Raw genomic sequence first — 17,051 nt, forward strand, 5'->3', positions numbered from 1 at the left:
CCTACTACCCGGGGACGCTCAGGCCCTACGCTGGCATGGGGCCCTGGCGCCCACTGAGACCAGCGGAGGGACGTTCCCGGGCCCTCGCACTGACCGCCGACCTGCTGGGGGAGCCGCGTCCTTTCCAGCTCTGTGCGGCTGCCCTGTCGCCCCGCCCCTCCCGCCCCTCTGCCACGCCCCCTTGGTGAGCCGCTGGTCCTTCCCGGGGGAGACAAGGCCCTCCCCCGGCCTCCCAGGGCTCCGACCCGTCACCATCTGGTGAAGGCTGCATTTGCTACCCTCCCCCTGTCCTCGTGGCCGTGCTGGTCTGCCTGCAGCAGTGGGCTGCCCTGGGGCCGGGACCGCCTCACCCCCTCAGCGTCCCCACCCTCGGCACAGGCGAGCTCGACAAGCAGCTGAAGGCACAGGCGGTGGCTTCTTTTGGTCAGGACAGCGCACTGATAAAAAACGTCGTAGGCTCCAGGGGAGCCAGAGGGGCCTCTTCAGCCCGCTGGGCAGGTGGTCAGGGAAGGCTGCCTGGAGGAGGCAGTGTCTGAAGGGAAACGTAAGATGAATGAGGGGTTGGCAGGAGAGGAAAGGGGGCAGCCACATGGAAAGAGGCCAAGAGGGCTGATCTGGGCCCAGGATGGGAGCGGCCGCACGAGGACTGTCACTTGCTGTAACCCAGAGCTGCACAAGGAACGGCCGGACTCGGTCGCGCCCCATATAGGTCCAGCAGGGCGCGTGGCTGCCCTGGGAGGTGCAGTGAGCCCTTTCATCCTTCTTCAGGGCTCTACCTGCCCTACCTCGGGGTTCTCCTGGCTCGGGGGCTGGTCTTCCTTCTTTTTGACGGCCTGAGCTCCCTGACACAGCTCCTGCGTGGGCGACCGCGAACGCGCCGAGCTCTCGGGCTGCGTCTGCACTTGAGGCTGGATGATGATGACCTGGAAAAAGGGGTGAGGGGTGAGGGGGGCGGGGGCGGGGAGGGTCCGGGGTTGCGGGCAGGCTCCACAGAGCCTGGGGGAGGGCAGGCGGTGGCTTGGAGGGAGCAGGTCCTCGCGTGGGGGGGTCCTGGGGCCGGGGAGGCTTGCTCTCGGCTCTCCCATCCACGCGGGGGATGCGTGCCTCCCAGCAGCCCCTCCCCCATGAGGACCGCCTGCCCGACGGTGTGCCAGCTGAGAGGGCTCCGAGGTCACTCTGCCTCTGTCCTCGGCTGCCTCGCCACTCCCATCCCAGGAGGCTGTTAAGTTCCAGGCGGCAGGGATAAGAGAGGTTGGGTCTTTAGCCCCAGCTCAAAGGCGGGTAAACTGAGGCCGGGGGGAGCAGAGGGGCTGGGACGCTGCCCTGGGCTGTCATCTCTCTCTGCCCCCGCCCCAGCCCCTGGGCCCCAGGCTGCAGCGTCCGAGGCGGTCACACCCGGCTGGGGTGGGGGGCAGCGCAGGTAGGAATCAGTCTTCTCTTGCTCTGAGGAGCCCTGCCAAGCCCAGGGGAGGGCGGGGGTGTGCGGAAGGAGGAGGTGGGCTCCTGACCACCCCAGAATCACCCAGAGCAGCCCTGCATCAGCTGGCCCGCCTTGGGGCTTGCGGCCGTCACCGGCTTTGACCAAAGGGCCAGAAGCAGGAGAGCTGAAGCGGACTCCCGCAGCCAGCCTCTGCCTGGGCCGAACCCCTTCCACCTGCGGCTTGACCGTTTCATTTACTTATTTATTTTTGGACAGGCAATTGGGAAAGAATCGCTCTCTTTCATGCATCAGGGCAAGGAATTCATGGCCAGCCAGGGTCGGGCAATGAGCCAGGAGTAACTTGACCTTGCATTTCCCCGCTGAGAACGTGCGGTGACTGTCTTGTGAATCTTGTGAATCCTGCGCGCACAGGGAAGACGCGTCCCGGCTTTCTGCTGGTTTAAGGGAAGGCTCCTGCTCTTCCCTGTATCCCAGCTGTAAAACCCCAGAATTCTCTGGATGGAAAATAACGTCCCGTTTTATACTCATAGGGAGAAAGGCATCAAGGTCCCCAGTAGAAAGAAGGGCAAAGAATGTCCTCACACGAGTCACACAGAAGGAGACAAAGTTCATGAAAAGTACAGGGAAAACATTCAGGCTTAATAACCAGCAGCAATTCAACTTCTAATAGCAAGGGCCCGTGTGCACCGATTAAATGAGCAAAAAGGGTTTAAAATGACAGCCCGGAGTGCAGGTGAGGCTGCGGCGACGCAGGTCGGTCGCGCATCTCCTCGCCGGGACCTGCCACCCGACCGCAGCCTGTTGATAACTCCTCCGGGGTCTGGATTCCCCGGGGACATGGCCGGTGGGTGTGAGGGCTCGAAGTGGGACCCTCCGGAGATGCCCTGTACGCACTGACACACGGTGGCGGGAAAGGGGAACACCAACATCCAGGCTGTGGAGTGGAAGGGACACCGGCCATGAACAGGAGGGGGGCAGCCTGGCAGACCCCAAACGGGGATCAGAAAAAGTAGCCCGAGAGAGGAAATGGCACCTTCTCTGCAGCCGCAAAGGCCTCCAAAAGCACCGTGAGAAGCAGCCAGGAGGGGAACAGGGACGCAGTCTCGGTTTTAGTTTTAAATCTCAGCAAGGAATCTTAGGTTTTTCCATTCAGACATCTGGGGTCTGAAAAAGCCCTTGGCCGCCTAGCTGCACCCGCAGAGAGCCGGCACCAGGGCGGGGCTCTCTTCCGGTCCCCACTTCTGCTCCATGTAGTAGTTTTAGTTGACTGTTCCAGTGAACGAAGTGATTCACTCCCTGCCCAGCCGTTTCTGGCCGGAGTGAATTCACCCAGCCACGCAGTCTTCCAATCACCAGGCCATGGACGGGGCCCTCGCGCCCTCCTGTGCGGGCGCACTCCCTGGGCCCCTCGCTCCTTCGTGCCCCGTCCACCCTCCGCAGCCCCCGCCCACCCCCGCCGTCCGCCTGCATCCCGCCACTCGCTCAGCCCCGTGCATGCGGGCGCACCCCGAGCCTGCCCGCGGGCTCGCCCTCACCTTGTTGTCGGCGCTGATGAGGAGGGGCTGGACCTTGACGCTGTCGCCGACCACGGACACGGCGCTGCTGGGGGCGATGGTGGCCGCATGGCTGGGGGCGGTGGAGACGATGGCGTAGGCCACGCCGGCGCTGCTCAGAGGGGAGGCGACGGCGGCCGGCTCGGTGAGCGTCTGGGGCTGGCTGCCGGGCGCCGGCACATGGCTCACGGTGTTGTTGGCGGTGGGGAGGGCTGGGCTGGGGTTCTTCACGCGGACCACGGTGGCCTTCTGCAGTGCTGGGGGCTGCTTGGGCGGCCGGTCCCGGCCCGGGGTGACGGGGAGGCTGTCTGGAATCAGAGTCTTTGGCCTAACCTGGGGGAGGGACAGCCGCGCAGTCAGACGGACCCACGGCGGGTGATGACAGGCACAGGGAACGGGCAGCCCGGGCAGAGCCAGGATACGGGGGACAGAGCCGGGCACGGACGTACCTGGCCCAGAGACCACCCGTGTCGGGCGGGGGGACGAGAGCAGAGGCCAGGCCCACCAAGGCCGCCCACGCCCTGGGCCAGCACTGGTGGGTCGTGGGCCCAGGAGGAGCCACGCTAAGCCCGAGTCCCTCCCAGCCCCATGCAGGTACAAGGTGCAGTCCAGGGCGGGAGGGGGAACAGGTGGACAAGACGGGCGGACGGGACGCAGCGTGACCCTGTCGCATCAGGTTGCCAAACAGCAAAGCGCCCTCTGACACCCACACGCGCACTGCATGTGGACACGGCAGGCAGACTGCGGCCTTTGCCAGCGGAGGCTGCCAGCAGTGACCGGCTCAGGGACGGCGGTCCCTGCCCCCGAAGGGGGCCCGCAGACAAAGACCCCAGCTGTGACCTCCAGCTCACGCCAAGGGAGGGCTGTCCCGTGCTCCTCCGGCCTCCCGGCTTTGCCCCCGGGCTCTGGTCTGCACTGCCGGCTACGGCCGCCTCATCCCGACCCGACTGTGGGCGAGCGGCGCCAGACCGCACATGAGCTCAGCCGGGGGCACGGGGTTTGGCTCAAACATGGGGCAAGAGGAAGAGGGTTGGGGGAGGTGCGGAGGCCGCTGGTGAGTGATCATGAAGAGAGCACGTGCCTGCATGTGTGTGCATGTGTGTGAACCCATGTTAAGGTGAGGAGAGGGGCGGGGCTCAGACTCTCACGAGTGAGGGGTGCACATAAGAGCGAGAACTCCAAGGAAAATGGCACCCCTCCTAATCAGGAGCGCCAATCCTGACGCCCTTGCTCCAAACCTTCCACAGCTCCCCATGGCCTGCGGGTCCCTGGAAGGTGGAACCCAGCTCTGTGGCCTGACTGGCGAGGCCCCCAAAGGCCCCGTCGACCGCCTCACCTCTGACCGCCCCGCCCGTGCTGTGAGGACCGCCATGCTGGCCTCCCCACCGCCCGCCTCGCTTTCTCACCCCTGCGCCTTTGCGCTCGGTGATCCCTCTCCTGGGTGCTTGCTCCCTGAGGTTTGCCAAGACCTCTCACCCATGGAGGCCTGCTTTGAGTACCACCTCCTCCAGGAAGCCCTCCCTGAACCCCAGGTGGACTGTGGGCCTCCTCAGGGCTCCCACCACCCCCGTGCCTCCTGCTGACTTCGCCCAATCACCCTGGGTTCAGAGTGTCTGTTCCCTTGTCTGTCTGTCCTCCCCGCCAGACTTGAGTCTCTCAGGAGCAGGAACCTGTCGGATTCAGCTCCAGTGGATGCTTGGCAGAGGCCGCCATGAGAACAAGAGGACCCAGGACAGCTGCCCTTCGCTGTCCTTAAGCTGGGGGCATCTGTCCAGCCCTCCGGCCGCTCCCCTGCCCACAGAGTACGGTACACACAGCAGGCGTTGGCTCTGTCCCCAGCACGGCTGTGGGGGCTTCGTGCCACATGACTCAGTTCTCATGGTTCCCAAAGGGGCACCTGACCCAGCCCCCTGCAGGGGGAAGACTCAGCCCAGCAAGGTGAGCGGCCAGGGGACGCGCCCAGAGTGCGGAGCCCGGCCGGGGGCTCTGAGCAGAACCCAGGGCACCGGGTCCAGCGTCCGTCCTGCATCCCCAACTGAGTCACCTCGTCCAGAGCCTCACTCTTTGACCGTGACCCCACGGTTTAATAATCGTGATTATTTCCTGACCCAGCCCAGAAACAAGTTAGTCAAGAAACAACGCTGTGGTGTATGTTGATGCTTTCTGTTCTGTTCTAGTCTGGCCTGGTCTATTCCACTCAAAACACCCTGGTCGTGACCCACGAACCTGATTTCCTACCTCCTCGCTGGGAAACCTGCGTCTGCAGGACAGGAGGAGGCCGAGCGAGGGAAGGGGCTCCCGCCCAGCTCGGGGCCCACCAAAACCTCAGTGCTAAGGGGTGGGGGTCTGAGACCACGGGGGCGGACGGACAGACAGACAGGCAACCGGGGCCCAGCCTCGGGCCACTTACCTGAGGTAGCACTGCCGCTCCTTGCCCGGCCAGCCTCTGCAAGGAGCTGACCTGAGGACCCGTGACAGGCACTGCAGTGATGGATCCCAAAGCCTGGAAGACAGGGGGCGCTGCTGAGACAGGCTGTGGGCCTGGCCCGCCGGTGCACAGGGCCGGCCAGGGAGGCAGCAACCTCTGCTCTCTCCGCTCTCGCTGTGAGGCCTTAGTCACAAAAGGAACGGACACTCGTGTGAGAAATCTCGGAAACTAGAGGAAGCCAAAGACGGGCATCACCCAGAAGCCAGCCACCCTTTGTCGCACGTCGGCTTCCTTTGGGCAAAAGTTCCACGCAGCGACATGCAGAATTCTCTCACCTGTTTCTCTACTTTCACTCAAGGGAATGCGGACTCTTCCGATGCTGCCAGAGCCTCGTGAGTCACTCCTATGGCCGCGGAGTCTCCCTCAGCAGAGCCCTGGCGCTCCCTCAGCCAACCCCCCTCTCCGAAATGCAGGTTCTGCCCCCTCCTTCCTGATGCGCACACAGCGCTTGCTTCACCGAATGTCTTCGGAGATACAGCCATTTCCACATCACAAAGCATTTCTGCAGGGGAGCTTCTGCAAACGGGCCTCCTGGTGGGAATTAGGAAGGGCAGGAATATTTTGGCCCTTGATACGCGTCCCCACTGCCCCTCAGGCGGGCAGGGACCCTGACACACCCTCGAATCCCAGCGCCCCAGCTCAGGGCTCCCTGACAGCTGATGCCACATGGCCGGGGGGTGGGCAGGCAGAGGCGGCCTCTCAGGGACCCCGGGCCCACGCACGTGTCCCCATGCTAGGGGTGCCTGCTTGCCCAAAGCCTGCTTTTGTGGGGATCACCACTACCCACAGCTGATGAAGGGGCGGTGCCGCTCCGCCACGCGTGGGCCCCGTGAGCCTCCCTGATGGCGACAGGCACCCCCACTCAGAGCCGCATGGCCAGAGACCAGCGAGGATCTCTCTTGAACTTAGATGCCAAAATTCGTAACAAAGTGTTAGCAAGTCAATCCAATAATAAAAAGAATAATACAACATGAGCAAGTTCAATTTATCCCAGGGATGCAAGGCCACTTCACCATTTGAATATCAATTAGGGGAAAAAAACAGCCATGATATAGTTACCTCAATAGACGCAGAAAAACACTGAGCAGAATTCAACATCTATTCAAGACAAAGGCTTTAAGCAATCTAGGAATAGAAAGCAACTTCCTTAACCTGATAAAAGTCATTTATAAAAACCAACAGCTGGCCCCATACTTCCTGACGGCAGCTGGACGGCTCTCCCACGCCACCACGAGATCGGGAGCGAGGCAGGGTGTGCACCCTCGCCGTTCCTGTCCCCCTCCCCGGGCTGGGAGTCCAGCCAGTGCAATAAGGCAAGAAAAAGAAATAAAAGCCCTCCAGCTTAGAAAGAAAAAATAAAAGTGCCTTCGTTTGTAGGTGGCAGTAGCATCTACATAAAAAAATCTTTTTTATGGACTCTACAAAGAAAGCTTTTGGGACTAATAAATGAGTTTATCAGCCAGGTCGCAAGATGCAAGGTTAAAATACAAAAAGTTGTATTTCTATATATTAAGCCACCAACATTCAGCAATTTAGATAATGTTTAAACACCACTTGCAATAGCACGGAGAAATAAGGAATACTCAGGGTAAAAATGACAGAGCTGTGTAAGACCCACATACTGAAAACCTCCAGATGCTGCTGAGAGGAAAATGTAAAGACTTAAGTAAAGAGGGAGACATACTGTCATCATGCATGAAAAGGCTTGGCATTGTTAAGATGTCAGTTCTCCCTAAATTGTACCACATATTGAATTATGACCTCAATCAAAATCTCAGTAGGCTTTTTTTTTTTTAATTGACAAGTTGATTTTAAAAAGCGTATGGAAATGCAAAGGACTAGAATGGCCCAAACAACTCTGGAACAAACAAAACAACGTCAAACAAGGGGGAAGACTTAAAGTATGTGACTTTAGGACCTCTTATAAAGCTATAGGAATCAAATAGATCAATGGAACCAGAGTTCAAAAATAGACTCACACATATATGATCAACTGACTTCCAGCAAAGGCAATGAATTTAGTGGAGAAACGATAATTGTTTCACAAATGGTATTGGAACCAGTGGACACTCATATATTAAAAACAAACAAAAAATAACTTCAATCCATACCTTGCACCATATTAACAAAGAAAGAAAAAAAAATCCAAAATGGGTAAGAGATGTAAATGTAAGGCTTATAACTATAAAACTTCTATGAGAAAACATAGGAAAACATTTTGGGGACTTTGGGTTAGGTACACAACCTTACGTGTGACACCAAAAACATAACCCATATACGAATAAATAATCTGGACTTCAGAAATTTAAAAACTCCTGAAGTTGGAAAAACAGGGTTATGAGAATTTTTTTGAAAAGCCACAGACTAGGAAAAAAAATACAGGCACATCAGTTACCTGATAAAAAAAACTTGTGTCTAGAATACGTAAAATAACTCTCAAAACTCAGTAACAGAAATCAACCCACTTTAAAAATGAGTGAAAGACCAAAACAGATACTTCACTAAAGGGACACTGACGGCAAGACGCCAGCACCGTGAGCTATCAGGGAAGTCGGGGAAGTCGGGAGCTGGAGAGGCTGCTGCTCCGGGGGCGTAAAACGGTGCGATCAGTTTCTTTCTTTTAAAGATGTTATTTATTTATTTTTAGACAGAGGGGAAGGGAGAGAGAGAGGGAGAGAAGCATCCTTGTGCGGTGGCCTCTCGCGCGCCCCCTCCTGGGGACCTGGCCCACAACCCAGGCACATGCCCTGACTGGGAATCAAACCAGTGACCCTTTGGTTCGCAGGCCAGCGCTCAATCCCGTGAGCCACACCAGCCAGGGCAGGTGCAATCAATCTCTTAAAAAGCTCACCCCGTTTGTTGGAGATGGAGCTGGGGGAGGAGACAGGTCCTGGGGGAGGAGCCCTGGGCAACGAATGGGATTCGTGCAGAGCCCCTTCCCCCAGGCGAGGAGACCGGGAGAGGCAGAGGGCCCTCACCGGACCCCACCGACGCCCTGACCTCAGACTCCCAGTCTCCAGAACCGGGAACATCACGTCCCTGTTGCTTGTTGGTGGCCCCCCTGCCCGGGGGTCTGTTCCAGAGGCTCAGGAGGGCTCAGACCCTTCCACCTGCAGCCGGGAAGCGCGTCCTGACCAAGCACCTTGGCCTTGGGCTTCCCCGCCTCCAGAACAGCGAGAAAGAGACATCTGGTGCGTGAGCCCCCAGCCTGAGGGGGTTGTGTCGCCATCCAGACAAGGTGATCTACCATGGGGTCCCGCCATTCCACCCCTAGGCTTCGCCCAAGAGAGAACACGCATACCACCCAGAGACTGCCGACGCCCGAGTGTCCATCGACACGCCCACGGGCGACCGCCGGGCGTATCCCCTCTCCCCGGGAAACGGGCCCACAGGCGGCCGCCTCGTATATCCACCCAATGACTCAGCAATAAAAAGAAATGAGCGATCAATACACAAAACATCAGGGACGAATCTCAACAATTCGGCTGAAGGGAGGCAGACAAAAAAGGAACAACAGCGTTTTGTAAGATGCCTTTTCTGTAGCATTCACAGGGCTGCCAGCCGCGGGGCCGCAGAGGACGCAGGGGCTGCAGCGCTTTAGGAGCGCCCACCTCCCAGCCCGTGGGCGCAGCAGGGCCAGGACAGGGGAGGGGCACAGGGACGAGGCCACGCCCCGATTCCCGGGTCCGAGCCCACCGTCTTTTGAGAGGAACTTGCTACAAAGGAGGCTGTGGAGCAGAGTGATGGGCGTCCTCCCAGGACACCAGAGTCCTCTCCCACCCCCTGGCCTTCCCGCCTCCAGGGCCCAGGCGAGTGCGTCCCCCACGTCCTCATAAACCTCCGCCCCACCGGCTGCGGACGCTCTCCCGGGCCGGCAATGCCGCTCTGCCCGGGATTGGCGGCACCAGCAGAGGCCGCCGCGGAGGCGCCTGCAGGAGCACGACGCGGTAGAGCTGCACTTTGTCAACCTCCTCCCGACGACGTTTACAGCTCTGAGCATTTTAATAGAAAAAAGGGACCATAAAAGTCAAAGAGAACTTCAGATTTCCCTGCCTGGGCGGAGTCCCCGGGGCGGCCTGGGAGACCTTAGGCTCGGCCCATCCTCAGGCAAGGGGGCGGGGGGAGGGTGGGGTTTGGGCCTGCCCGGGCCATCGGACAAGCAGGTGCCTGGAGCCCCCGGGGGCCAGCTCAGGGCCCCTGCTCAGCAGATGCTCAGGGGGCTGCAGGGCGCAGCGGCGGGGGCTCCCCCCTCGCACCTGCAAACACGGTCACCCAGGGCCGCTCCTGCCGCCCACTGCCCGCAGGCCGGCAAGCCACAGCCGGCCCCGACCCCCGCCCGCTCGCCACAGACGTGCGCACCCACTCCCTGACCTCCCTGCTGGCCTTGGTTCCCATCCTGTGCTCACAGTGACCCCAGCCCACCGCGTCGCCCTCCAGGGGACCCTTGGGGTAGAGTGTAAACAAGCCTGGGGTGGGGGCAAAATGGTCCCAAAGCAGACAGAGTCCAGCCTTGAGAACTGGCCCGCCTCCAGGACTGGGCAGGAGGGCCCCACTGGCTTCCCCAAGCCAGGGCCGCCTTGGCCTGCTGGGCTCCAGGCCGCTCTGACCCCGGGGTTGGCCCTTAAAGCCCCGCAAGGGCGACAACGATGGCCGCACCTTCGGCCCCATCTCAGGCGCTGTCCACGGGCAGAGCAAGCGCCACGCAGGCCGGGCGGGGCTCCGCCTGGGTCGCAAGTCTCTGTGGAGCCTCCAGGGAAAGACAGAGCAGAAGTCCCGTTCTGTGACCTGGAGCAGGTTCATTGGCCCGAGGCCAGCCCACGGCAGAGCCCACGCCCTGAGCCACCTCCTGGGAACCCCAGGCGTCCCAGGCGGGGGGTCCGTGGGGCTCCCATGTCCTCAGTCCCCAAACATCCCTGCAGATTTACCCCCGGGCTTCATCCCAGGTGGGTCCCAGCCCTGCCCTGCTATCACCCCTGCCCAGATGCCCGCAAACATCCTTGCAATGCAAGGTGGGCCCTGGGCTGAGGCTCTGGGCCAGGGGAGAGGATTCAGGACTCGATCAACCTCATCTGGGAGGTTGGTGCCCAGCAGGCGGAGTGGCGTTCATGCCCCTCCACCCCGATAAAGGGTTCGCTGGGCTGACCGGAGTGGGCGTCCCTGCTTCCCCCACCCCACGAGGCTCCGGCCTCCCCCGAGGCTGGGTGAGGGAGCGGGACAGCAGCCCCAGGCCTCCCAGAGCCACGCAAGGCCCCCCCGGGAGCAGGCGGCCTGACCACACCCGCCGCGGGCTGGGGGGCCGTGCGGGTTCCTTGCATCTTCAGGGAACCACGGACGCAGGGCAAAGGCCAGAACTGCGCTCCGCCCGCAGCCAGGACCAGTGAACAGCAGTGCAGCGTAAATAAGCGCCACTTTCGCAGTCGTGCAACGCTGGCTCGCTCCGCACAAGTGGATCCGACCGCCGCCTCCGTCGCTGTCGGGAAGGACGGATGGACAGCCCCCCATGCTGCTGGCGAGCCCTGCCGCCCGCCCGGTGCCCATTCCTGCTTCCGTTGACCCCACGCTCGTCCACGCAGGGCCGTCGGGGGATGGGAGGTTGCGCGGCACAACCCAGGGAAGTGTACTCCTGTCTGCTGCCCCGCCCCCTGGAAGTCCCCGCTGCTTCCAGCCCAGGTGTGTGTCTGCGGCCGTGACACGCACACGTCCAGAGCCATAGGCTACGTACACACCCGCCCTGTGAGCACGATGTGCCCCCCAAAGCCGCTGACGCTGCTCCCAGAGCAGGAGCATCCCAGGCTGCATGGCTGCGGCCACCCCGGGAGGGACAGGGGGCACCGGCTGGCTCTCTGCAGGTCTCGGCGCTTCGAAGCGTCGGCACAAACATGAGGAGGTGCCGTCTTTTCACCTGGAGGCAGACCGTGTGGTCTGCTGTGGCACCTTTTGCACATTTTATATGTAAAAATAGGAATAAAATGAGGTACAGAAGGGGGCTCTCAGGAGACTCCAACGCTGGGTCTTTAAAGCAAGAACACTCTTCCAGAACGGGCTCCTCCACGCCCTTCGAGGGGAGCCCTTTTCTTAAGCTCAGGCCTGTAGATGCCGCGCCCCCCCCCCACCTCGGGGCAAGCCCATTCACGCGTGTACCTGGGCGGGGGGTGGGGGCAGGGGAGGCTACGAGGCCGCAGCAGCCCGCTTCCCGGCACAGGTGGCTCCTGCTCGGCTGGGTCCCAGCGACCCTGACCGAGCGGACCAGCCTAGGGCCACTTAACCAACATGGGGGTCTTTGCCCGAGAGGCTGCTGTTCGTCAGAAACCTGGAAGACAGAGCGGCTCCTCCGAGCTGACATTTACAGCATCCTTTCAGCGGCCCCGGGGTGGCCAAGTGGTTTAATTAACCTGAAAGGGTGTAATTTTGTGCTCTTTGGTAGCAAATACACATTCTAAATGGCATCGTGGACTAAGAATCGGGCTGTGATCTGGAGGGTGTGCAGCAACCGGCCTCCAGGGTCTGGCAGGCACAGGTGTGGGGCAGCGGCAGGGGCGGGGGCGGGCGCGCCGGAAACTGCACCCCCATGGCAGCCTCTGAACTGCGTTGGCTCTCTGGTGGGGCGTCCGTGACAGCAGCAAACCTGCGCGTCCCATTGATCCCGCCGAGGGATGCCACGTCTGAGAGAGAGAGCGCTGGACTTGGGGGGGCCTGGGGGCCAGGCAGGGCCTTGTTAGACCCCCATTGAGGCCGTCAGGGCGCCCCGATCCCCAAGGGGGAGACCCCCGCCTTGCTGCCCAGCTCTGTCTGTGGTCCTGGGAGGGAGACGCTGGCTGGAAGGCCAGAGGGCAGGCCGGCCCACCCCCCGCAGGGACCCTGGAGGAGGGCACCAGATGAGGCTCAGCCTCGCAGGCTTGGAGAGGGGCGGGGGGTGGTGTGCACACAGCGGGCCCGGGGGCCACGCAGGAGCTCGTCCGGGCCTGAGAGCCGCTGCAGACGTGAGACGCACGTGCGGTTTCGAAGCTTTCCCGTGAAAAGGAGGGAAAACATCCCATTCATGTTTTAAAACATAAGTTTCATGTTGAAACGATGCTATTTTGGATCTTCTGCGTTACTAGGAGATTTAAAACTGCACACATGGCTCGTTGTGTTGGATGGTGCATTTTCCCCGATGAAAGCTGAGGGCTCCCTTCTGATGAGGCGGCCGAAGGAAGGACAGACACCTTCGCTGGGTGGCGACAGGAAGACACCGATCAGGCGGAGCAAAGCCAGGCACTCCCGTGGGACGTGGGAAAAGCGGTGGATACAAGGAAACCTGAAGCAGCGCCAGGGGAGACGGAGCCTTGACAGGCGAGTGGAAAGGGGGCGCCCGGCAAGCGCAGGAGCAGAGGACAGCGTGGCCGCGGACGGAGACACCGCGGGGCCGAGAGGGCGGCGAGCAAGAAAGCACAGCCTGGCGCCCCACAAACTGCTGGGGGGTCGGGCGAAAGGATGAGACGCTTGGGAAAAGAGCTTGGGAGTTTCTTAGGAAAACACCACCGTGCCCTAGGACCCGGCACTTTCACTGCCAGGTATCGACATGAGATGGAAACGTGTCCCCGAAATGACCTGCGCACGAATGGTGACAGCGGCTTTAGTCACAACGGCTGGATGGTGGAAGCAACCCAGGCGTCAGGCCCCTGCACAGCGGGCGAACATGCTGAGGCGCGTCCCCGCCGTGGGGCTGCTCCACGGCACAGGGGACCAGCGGTGTGCCTGGAGCACGGAGCCGCCTCCAGGCCGGGAGAACCCCCTCAGGGCAAGAGAACCCAGGCAGGGCAGCGTCCCTGGGGGGGCGCACGGGAGGCCTTCCCGAGGTGATGGAGACGTTCTGTCTCAGCCGCGGTTACTTGGGTGAATACAGCTGTCAAAACTCATCAGCCAGCACAATTAAGCTCCGTGAATTCTGACGTATGTAAATTCTGTCTCAAAGAAGAAATGACGTATTGAGGAAAATGCAAGAGTCGCAGTCCCAACCCTCCTGGGGAGAGATGAAGGGGGCCCCCGGGATAGGCGCCTGCTTGTGTGCGGGCCCAGACCCCCCGGGCAGCTCCACCGGCCGCGGCCCCCAGCCCCTGGCAGCCTCACAGCTGACCTGCCGCACCCGGCCTGGTGGCAACACCCTCAGCACGGCGACACCCTCAGCACGGCAACCAGGCCTGGAAAGCTCGGCACCGTCTAGACAGCATCTCGGACTCAGAACTGGGCGGCGTCTCCCAGCCCCTCCCGCCTGCTTCCCCCCACACCTCCGTTTGGTGCCCCTTGGGCAAGTCAGGTCTACGGAGTAACTGAGAAGCAATTACTCCCACCAGGGAACCACAGGCAACAGCATTCCTTCAGGGACCAGGCCCACGAGTTTGCTGCGATCGGTTCACACCCTCCCCCACTGCCCGCGGTCGCCCCCACAGGCGCACCCCGGCCGCCTGAGATCCACGTTCCGGGGGGCGGGGCTGAGCAGCAATGACAGAGAGGGCTGTCACCAAATTTACGGGGCGGAGGCCTGGGCCGAGCGCAGAGTCACCACTTCCTCATCACTCAGCTCCTAACGGGATGACAGCGGCATTAAAGAGGAAGTCATCTCCGGCCCCATTACAGCCAGCAAGATGGCGCCAAATTAAATCTAGCAGTCAATGAAATCGTCAATATTTAATTTACTCATTGCAGGTGGCAATTCAGCCCTCGAGACGCCATTGTTTAATGGCAGAGATGGGGGGTTGTTCGGGGGTGGGGACCCGGCCCAGCTCCGCGCGCGGCCCAGGGAGGACGGGAAACGGGCCCTGACCCCGGGCTGCTGTCGGGCCAGCCCGGGGCGGTGGCTCCTCCTCTTGGGACCCACTTGGCCAGGGAACAGGGAGAAGCGAGGGGTGGGGGGTCCTGCCGAGCAGTGGGTCCTCCCTCCTGGCCCTCGGGGCTCCCGCGCCCGGTCTCCCAGGAGGCTGGGGCCGGAGAAAGGACTCCACCGAGCGGCACTGCAGGCGCTTGGGATCCATCAGGGGTGCCACCCACCTCCCCCCGCCATTGGTGGGAACGGCAGCTGGTGGCCGCCACCCCCATGGCGGTCGCATGGGCACAGCTGGGTGAGCACGCCCCTCCGCGCCGAGGGGACCAGCACCCTGCTCCCTCCTGCGTCGGCCCAGCCCGCAAGTCCACCACCAGGGGCGCGCCCTCCCCTTGGCCCGCAGCCGCCACCCGGCCCGGCCCTTGGCCTTCCGCACAGAGACCAGTCCCCACGTGCCAGGCTGAGGACGCGGCCACACAGCATCTGCCAAGCCCATCCGTGAGTCCGGAGCTGGACTGTGCGCAGAGCACACGTTAACTGTCTTTGAAAGGCTGGTTTCCCCCTTATGAAGGCCCCAAAGCAAGGTCGCCCAGTTCACTGCTTAGCTGGCATGGGGGGCTGGGGGGAGCCCCGGAGTTTTAGGGACACCCGTCTCCCTCCTGCCTCCCAGGGGAGTGTGGACAGCAGTTTCTACCGGTATTTAAGTAACGCAGGTGCTTAACCAACAGCCCGCCCTCCCTCTCCCGCACAGCGCTCTTTATCTGCTTTGCGTTTTCATCGGCTTGGCTTTGGAAGAGCCTCCTGCTGACGTCCCTGAAGTCCCCGACGGAACTGTAGACCCTCCCTGCACACACGGCCGGGTGCCGGCCCTTTTTTCCCCCCCTGGAAGCCTCACTCCTGCACTTCAAACTCCTGCTTTTCTGGGTGTCATCCGTCCCTTTCTGGCAGAGAAAGGTGCAGGTGGGCACCCATGCCCAGGCGCTGCCGTGTGACTGGGCTCGCGGGCACTGAGCACCGGGCTCCGCTGGCCTCTGGTGTCCCGACCCTAGTAAGCGATGGTGCTTCCTCGCCCCCCAAGTTCAAGTTCTGCGCCTGGGGTTTCACAGGGACGCCCTGGGTGTGCTAAGAACCCCGTGTTTGTTTACGAAGAACGTTCGTGTTTCTTTGGTCTTGACCAAATGGGGCCGATTTCCCCATTTTACCGGGAACTCCTGGCGGTCAGGGGGAGATCCTCCGGTTGCCTGCCTCTCTCTCACCCACCCCTTCCACATACCCCTTACCCTACTTTTTGAGGTCTCCCAGCTCTCCCGCTAGTTAGTTCCACCATCACGCCCTGCTTCCAGCGGTGCCTCTTTCTAGTGATGACATGAACGTTCGCATTGGCACCCCGAGTCCAGCAGACGGCCCCCCCCAGGGTGGGTGGGCCCCCGCCACCCCACGGGAGGCCTGAATAGAACAAGAAGGCTGAAGAGGAGGGCGCTCCGCTGACCTCCGGCCTGGAACTTAGGCCACCTGCTCTCGGTCACCGCATGTTGCATGTGTGTGTGCACGTGTGCGCATGCGTGTGTGTAAACATCTCCATCCTGTCGGTTGGGAGAACATTAATACAAGTAGGGGAACATGCGGCCCAGGGCCTCGCACACAGGGGACACTGGACACTGGGTGGACACATGAGCAGATGAAGCCCTCCTCTCAGTCCCTCCCAGGACAGTGGGCGGCAGAGGGTGGGGAGACAGAGGGGCGCAGGCCTCCTCTGGATGTGGCCCGGGGACGGAGGCCCAGGTCCTCTCGCCAGCACGGGGCACAGTCCTACGCACGGTCTTCCAAGCACCCAGACGACGACATGGACAGTGGCTCCTCGGGGCGGTGCAGCGTCTGCGGTGCACAGAGTGTTGGCTCACCCCCTCCCCCTTGGTCCTGTCCGCAGCCCCAGAAGCATCCGGTGCCATCTGCACCGTGCGGGTGGAAAGCCGAGCTCTCCGTCTGCGCAGGGCTCGCCCAGGCCTCGCCTCGTGGCGGCATCCGGGGCCGACTCCGAGCTGAGGGCTCCCTCCGTGGCGACCCCCTCCGCCAGCGGGGGAAGGGGCGCCCAGCCCTCTCGCCGTCCGAGGGCCAGCCGTACGCTGTCCCATGAGCCCGGGCGCCCAGGCTGCTGTCCCGCCGGGTGGCAGGGACCTGCCAGGCGAGACACCTCGCCGATGAGTTGGGGGTGAGCGTCCTGCTGGGCTGTGTCAGGACGCGCCGGGTGCCGAGGACGGAGTGACTCTTGCTATTCCAATGCCGACGGACTCGCTTAGTTTTCACCCAAGAAGACAGTCACTGCTCCAACGGCCAAACCAGAGAGCGGGTCTGACGGCCCCACGGCGGTGCGACCCACGGCTTCCCCCGGCCTCTCCTGGCACTCGCTCTCCTTGTCAGCACCACCGTCACCCCACGTCCAGGGGCCCTTCGGGGAGAGAAGGGGCTGCAGGCACGTTCCGACGCTGGGGGTTGACCCCCTGCAGGCCCCGGGCGGGCGGATCCTCCGAAGGGCAAGACGCCGGAGCCCAGAGGAGAGGCCCCGCCTGCCCCCTGCCGCACGGGGCTTCCCTCTCCCTGTGCAGGACCCAAGGCGGCCGCCCCACGAGGCCTTTCTAAATACTGACTCTGTAAACGCACACCTGACCGGCCTTCGGCGCAAATCGCCAAACCCCTCGTAGTGCAGAAAAGCCCGTGGACAGAGAGCACCGGGACGCGCGCAGTGGCCCGGCCGGCCCGGTGGCACGGGGC

General features: G+C 61.9%; 1 protein-coding gene across 2 annotated transcripts in view; it reads right to left on the reverse strand.

The window, feature by feature from the left end:
• The window catches only part of PHF21B (PHD finger protein 21B), a 61,949-nt gene that overhangs the window by 14,246 nt on the left and 30,652 nt on the right, over positions 1-17,051 (reverse strand). For both annotated transcript variants that reach the window (XM_054582584.1, XM_054582585.1), the window contains exons 3-5: positions 5,405-5,497; positions 2,977-3,327; positions 786-923 (exon numbers count right to left, since the gene is read on the reverse strand). In XM_054582584.1, coding sequence (XP_054438559.1) covers positions 786-923; positions 2,977-3,327; positions 5,405-5,497 — 582 coding nt within the window. The remainder of the gene's footprint in view (positions 1-785; positions 924-2,976; positions 3,328-5,404; positions 5,498-17,051) is intronic.

The sequence above is a fragment of the Pteronotus mesoamericanus genome, unplaced genomic scaffold (assembly GCF_021234165.1).
Source record: "Pteronotus mesoamericanus isolate MK-2021 breed Mesoamerican mustached bat unplaced genomic scaffold, CSHL_Meso_final contig_702, whole genome shotgun sequence".
In the NCBI taxonomy this organism is placed as follows: Eukaryota; Metazoa; Chordata; class Mammalia; order Chiroptera; family Mormoopidae; genus Pteronotus; species Pteronotus mesoamericanus.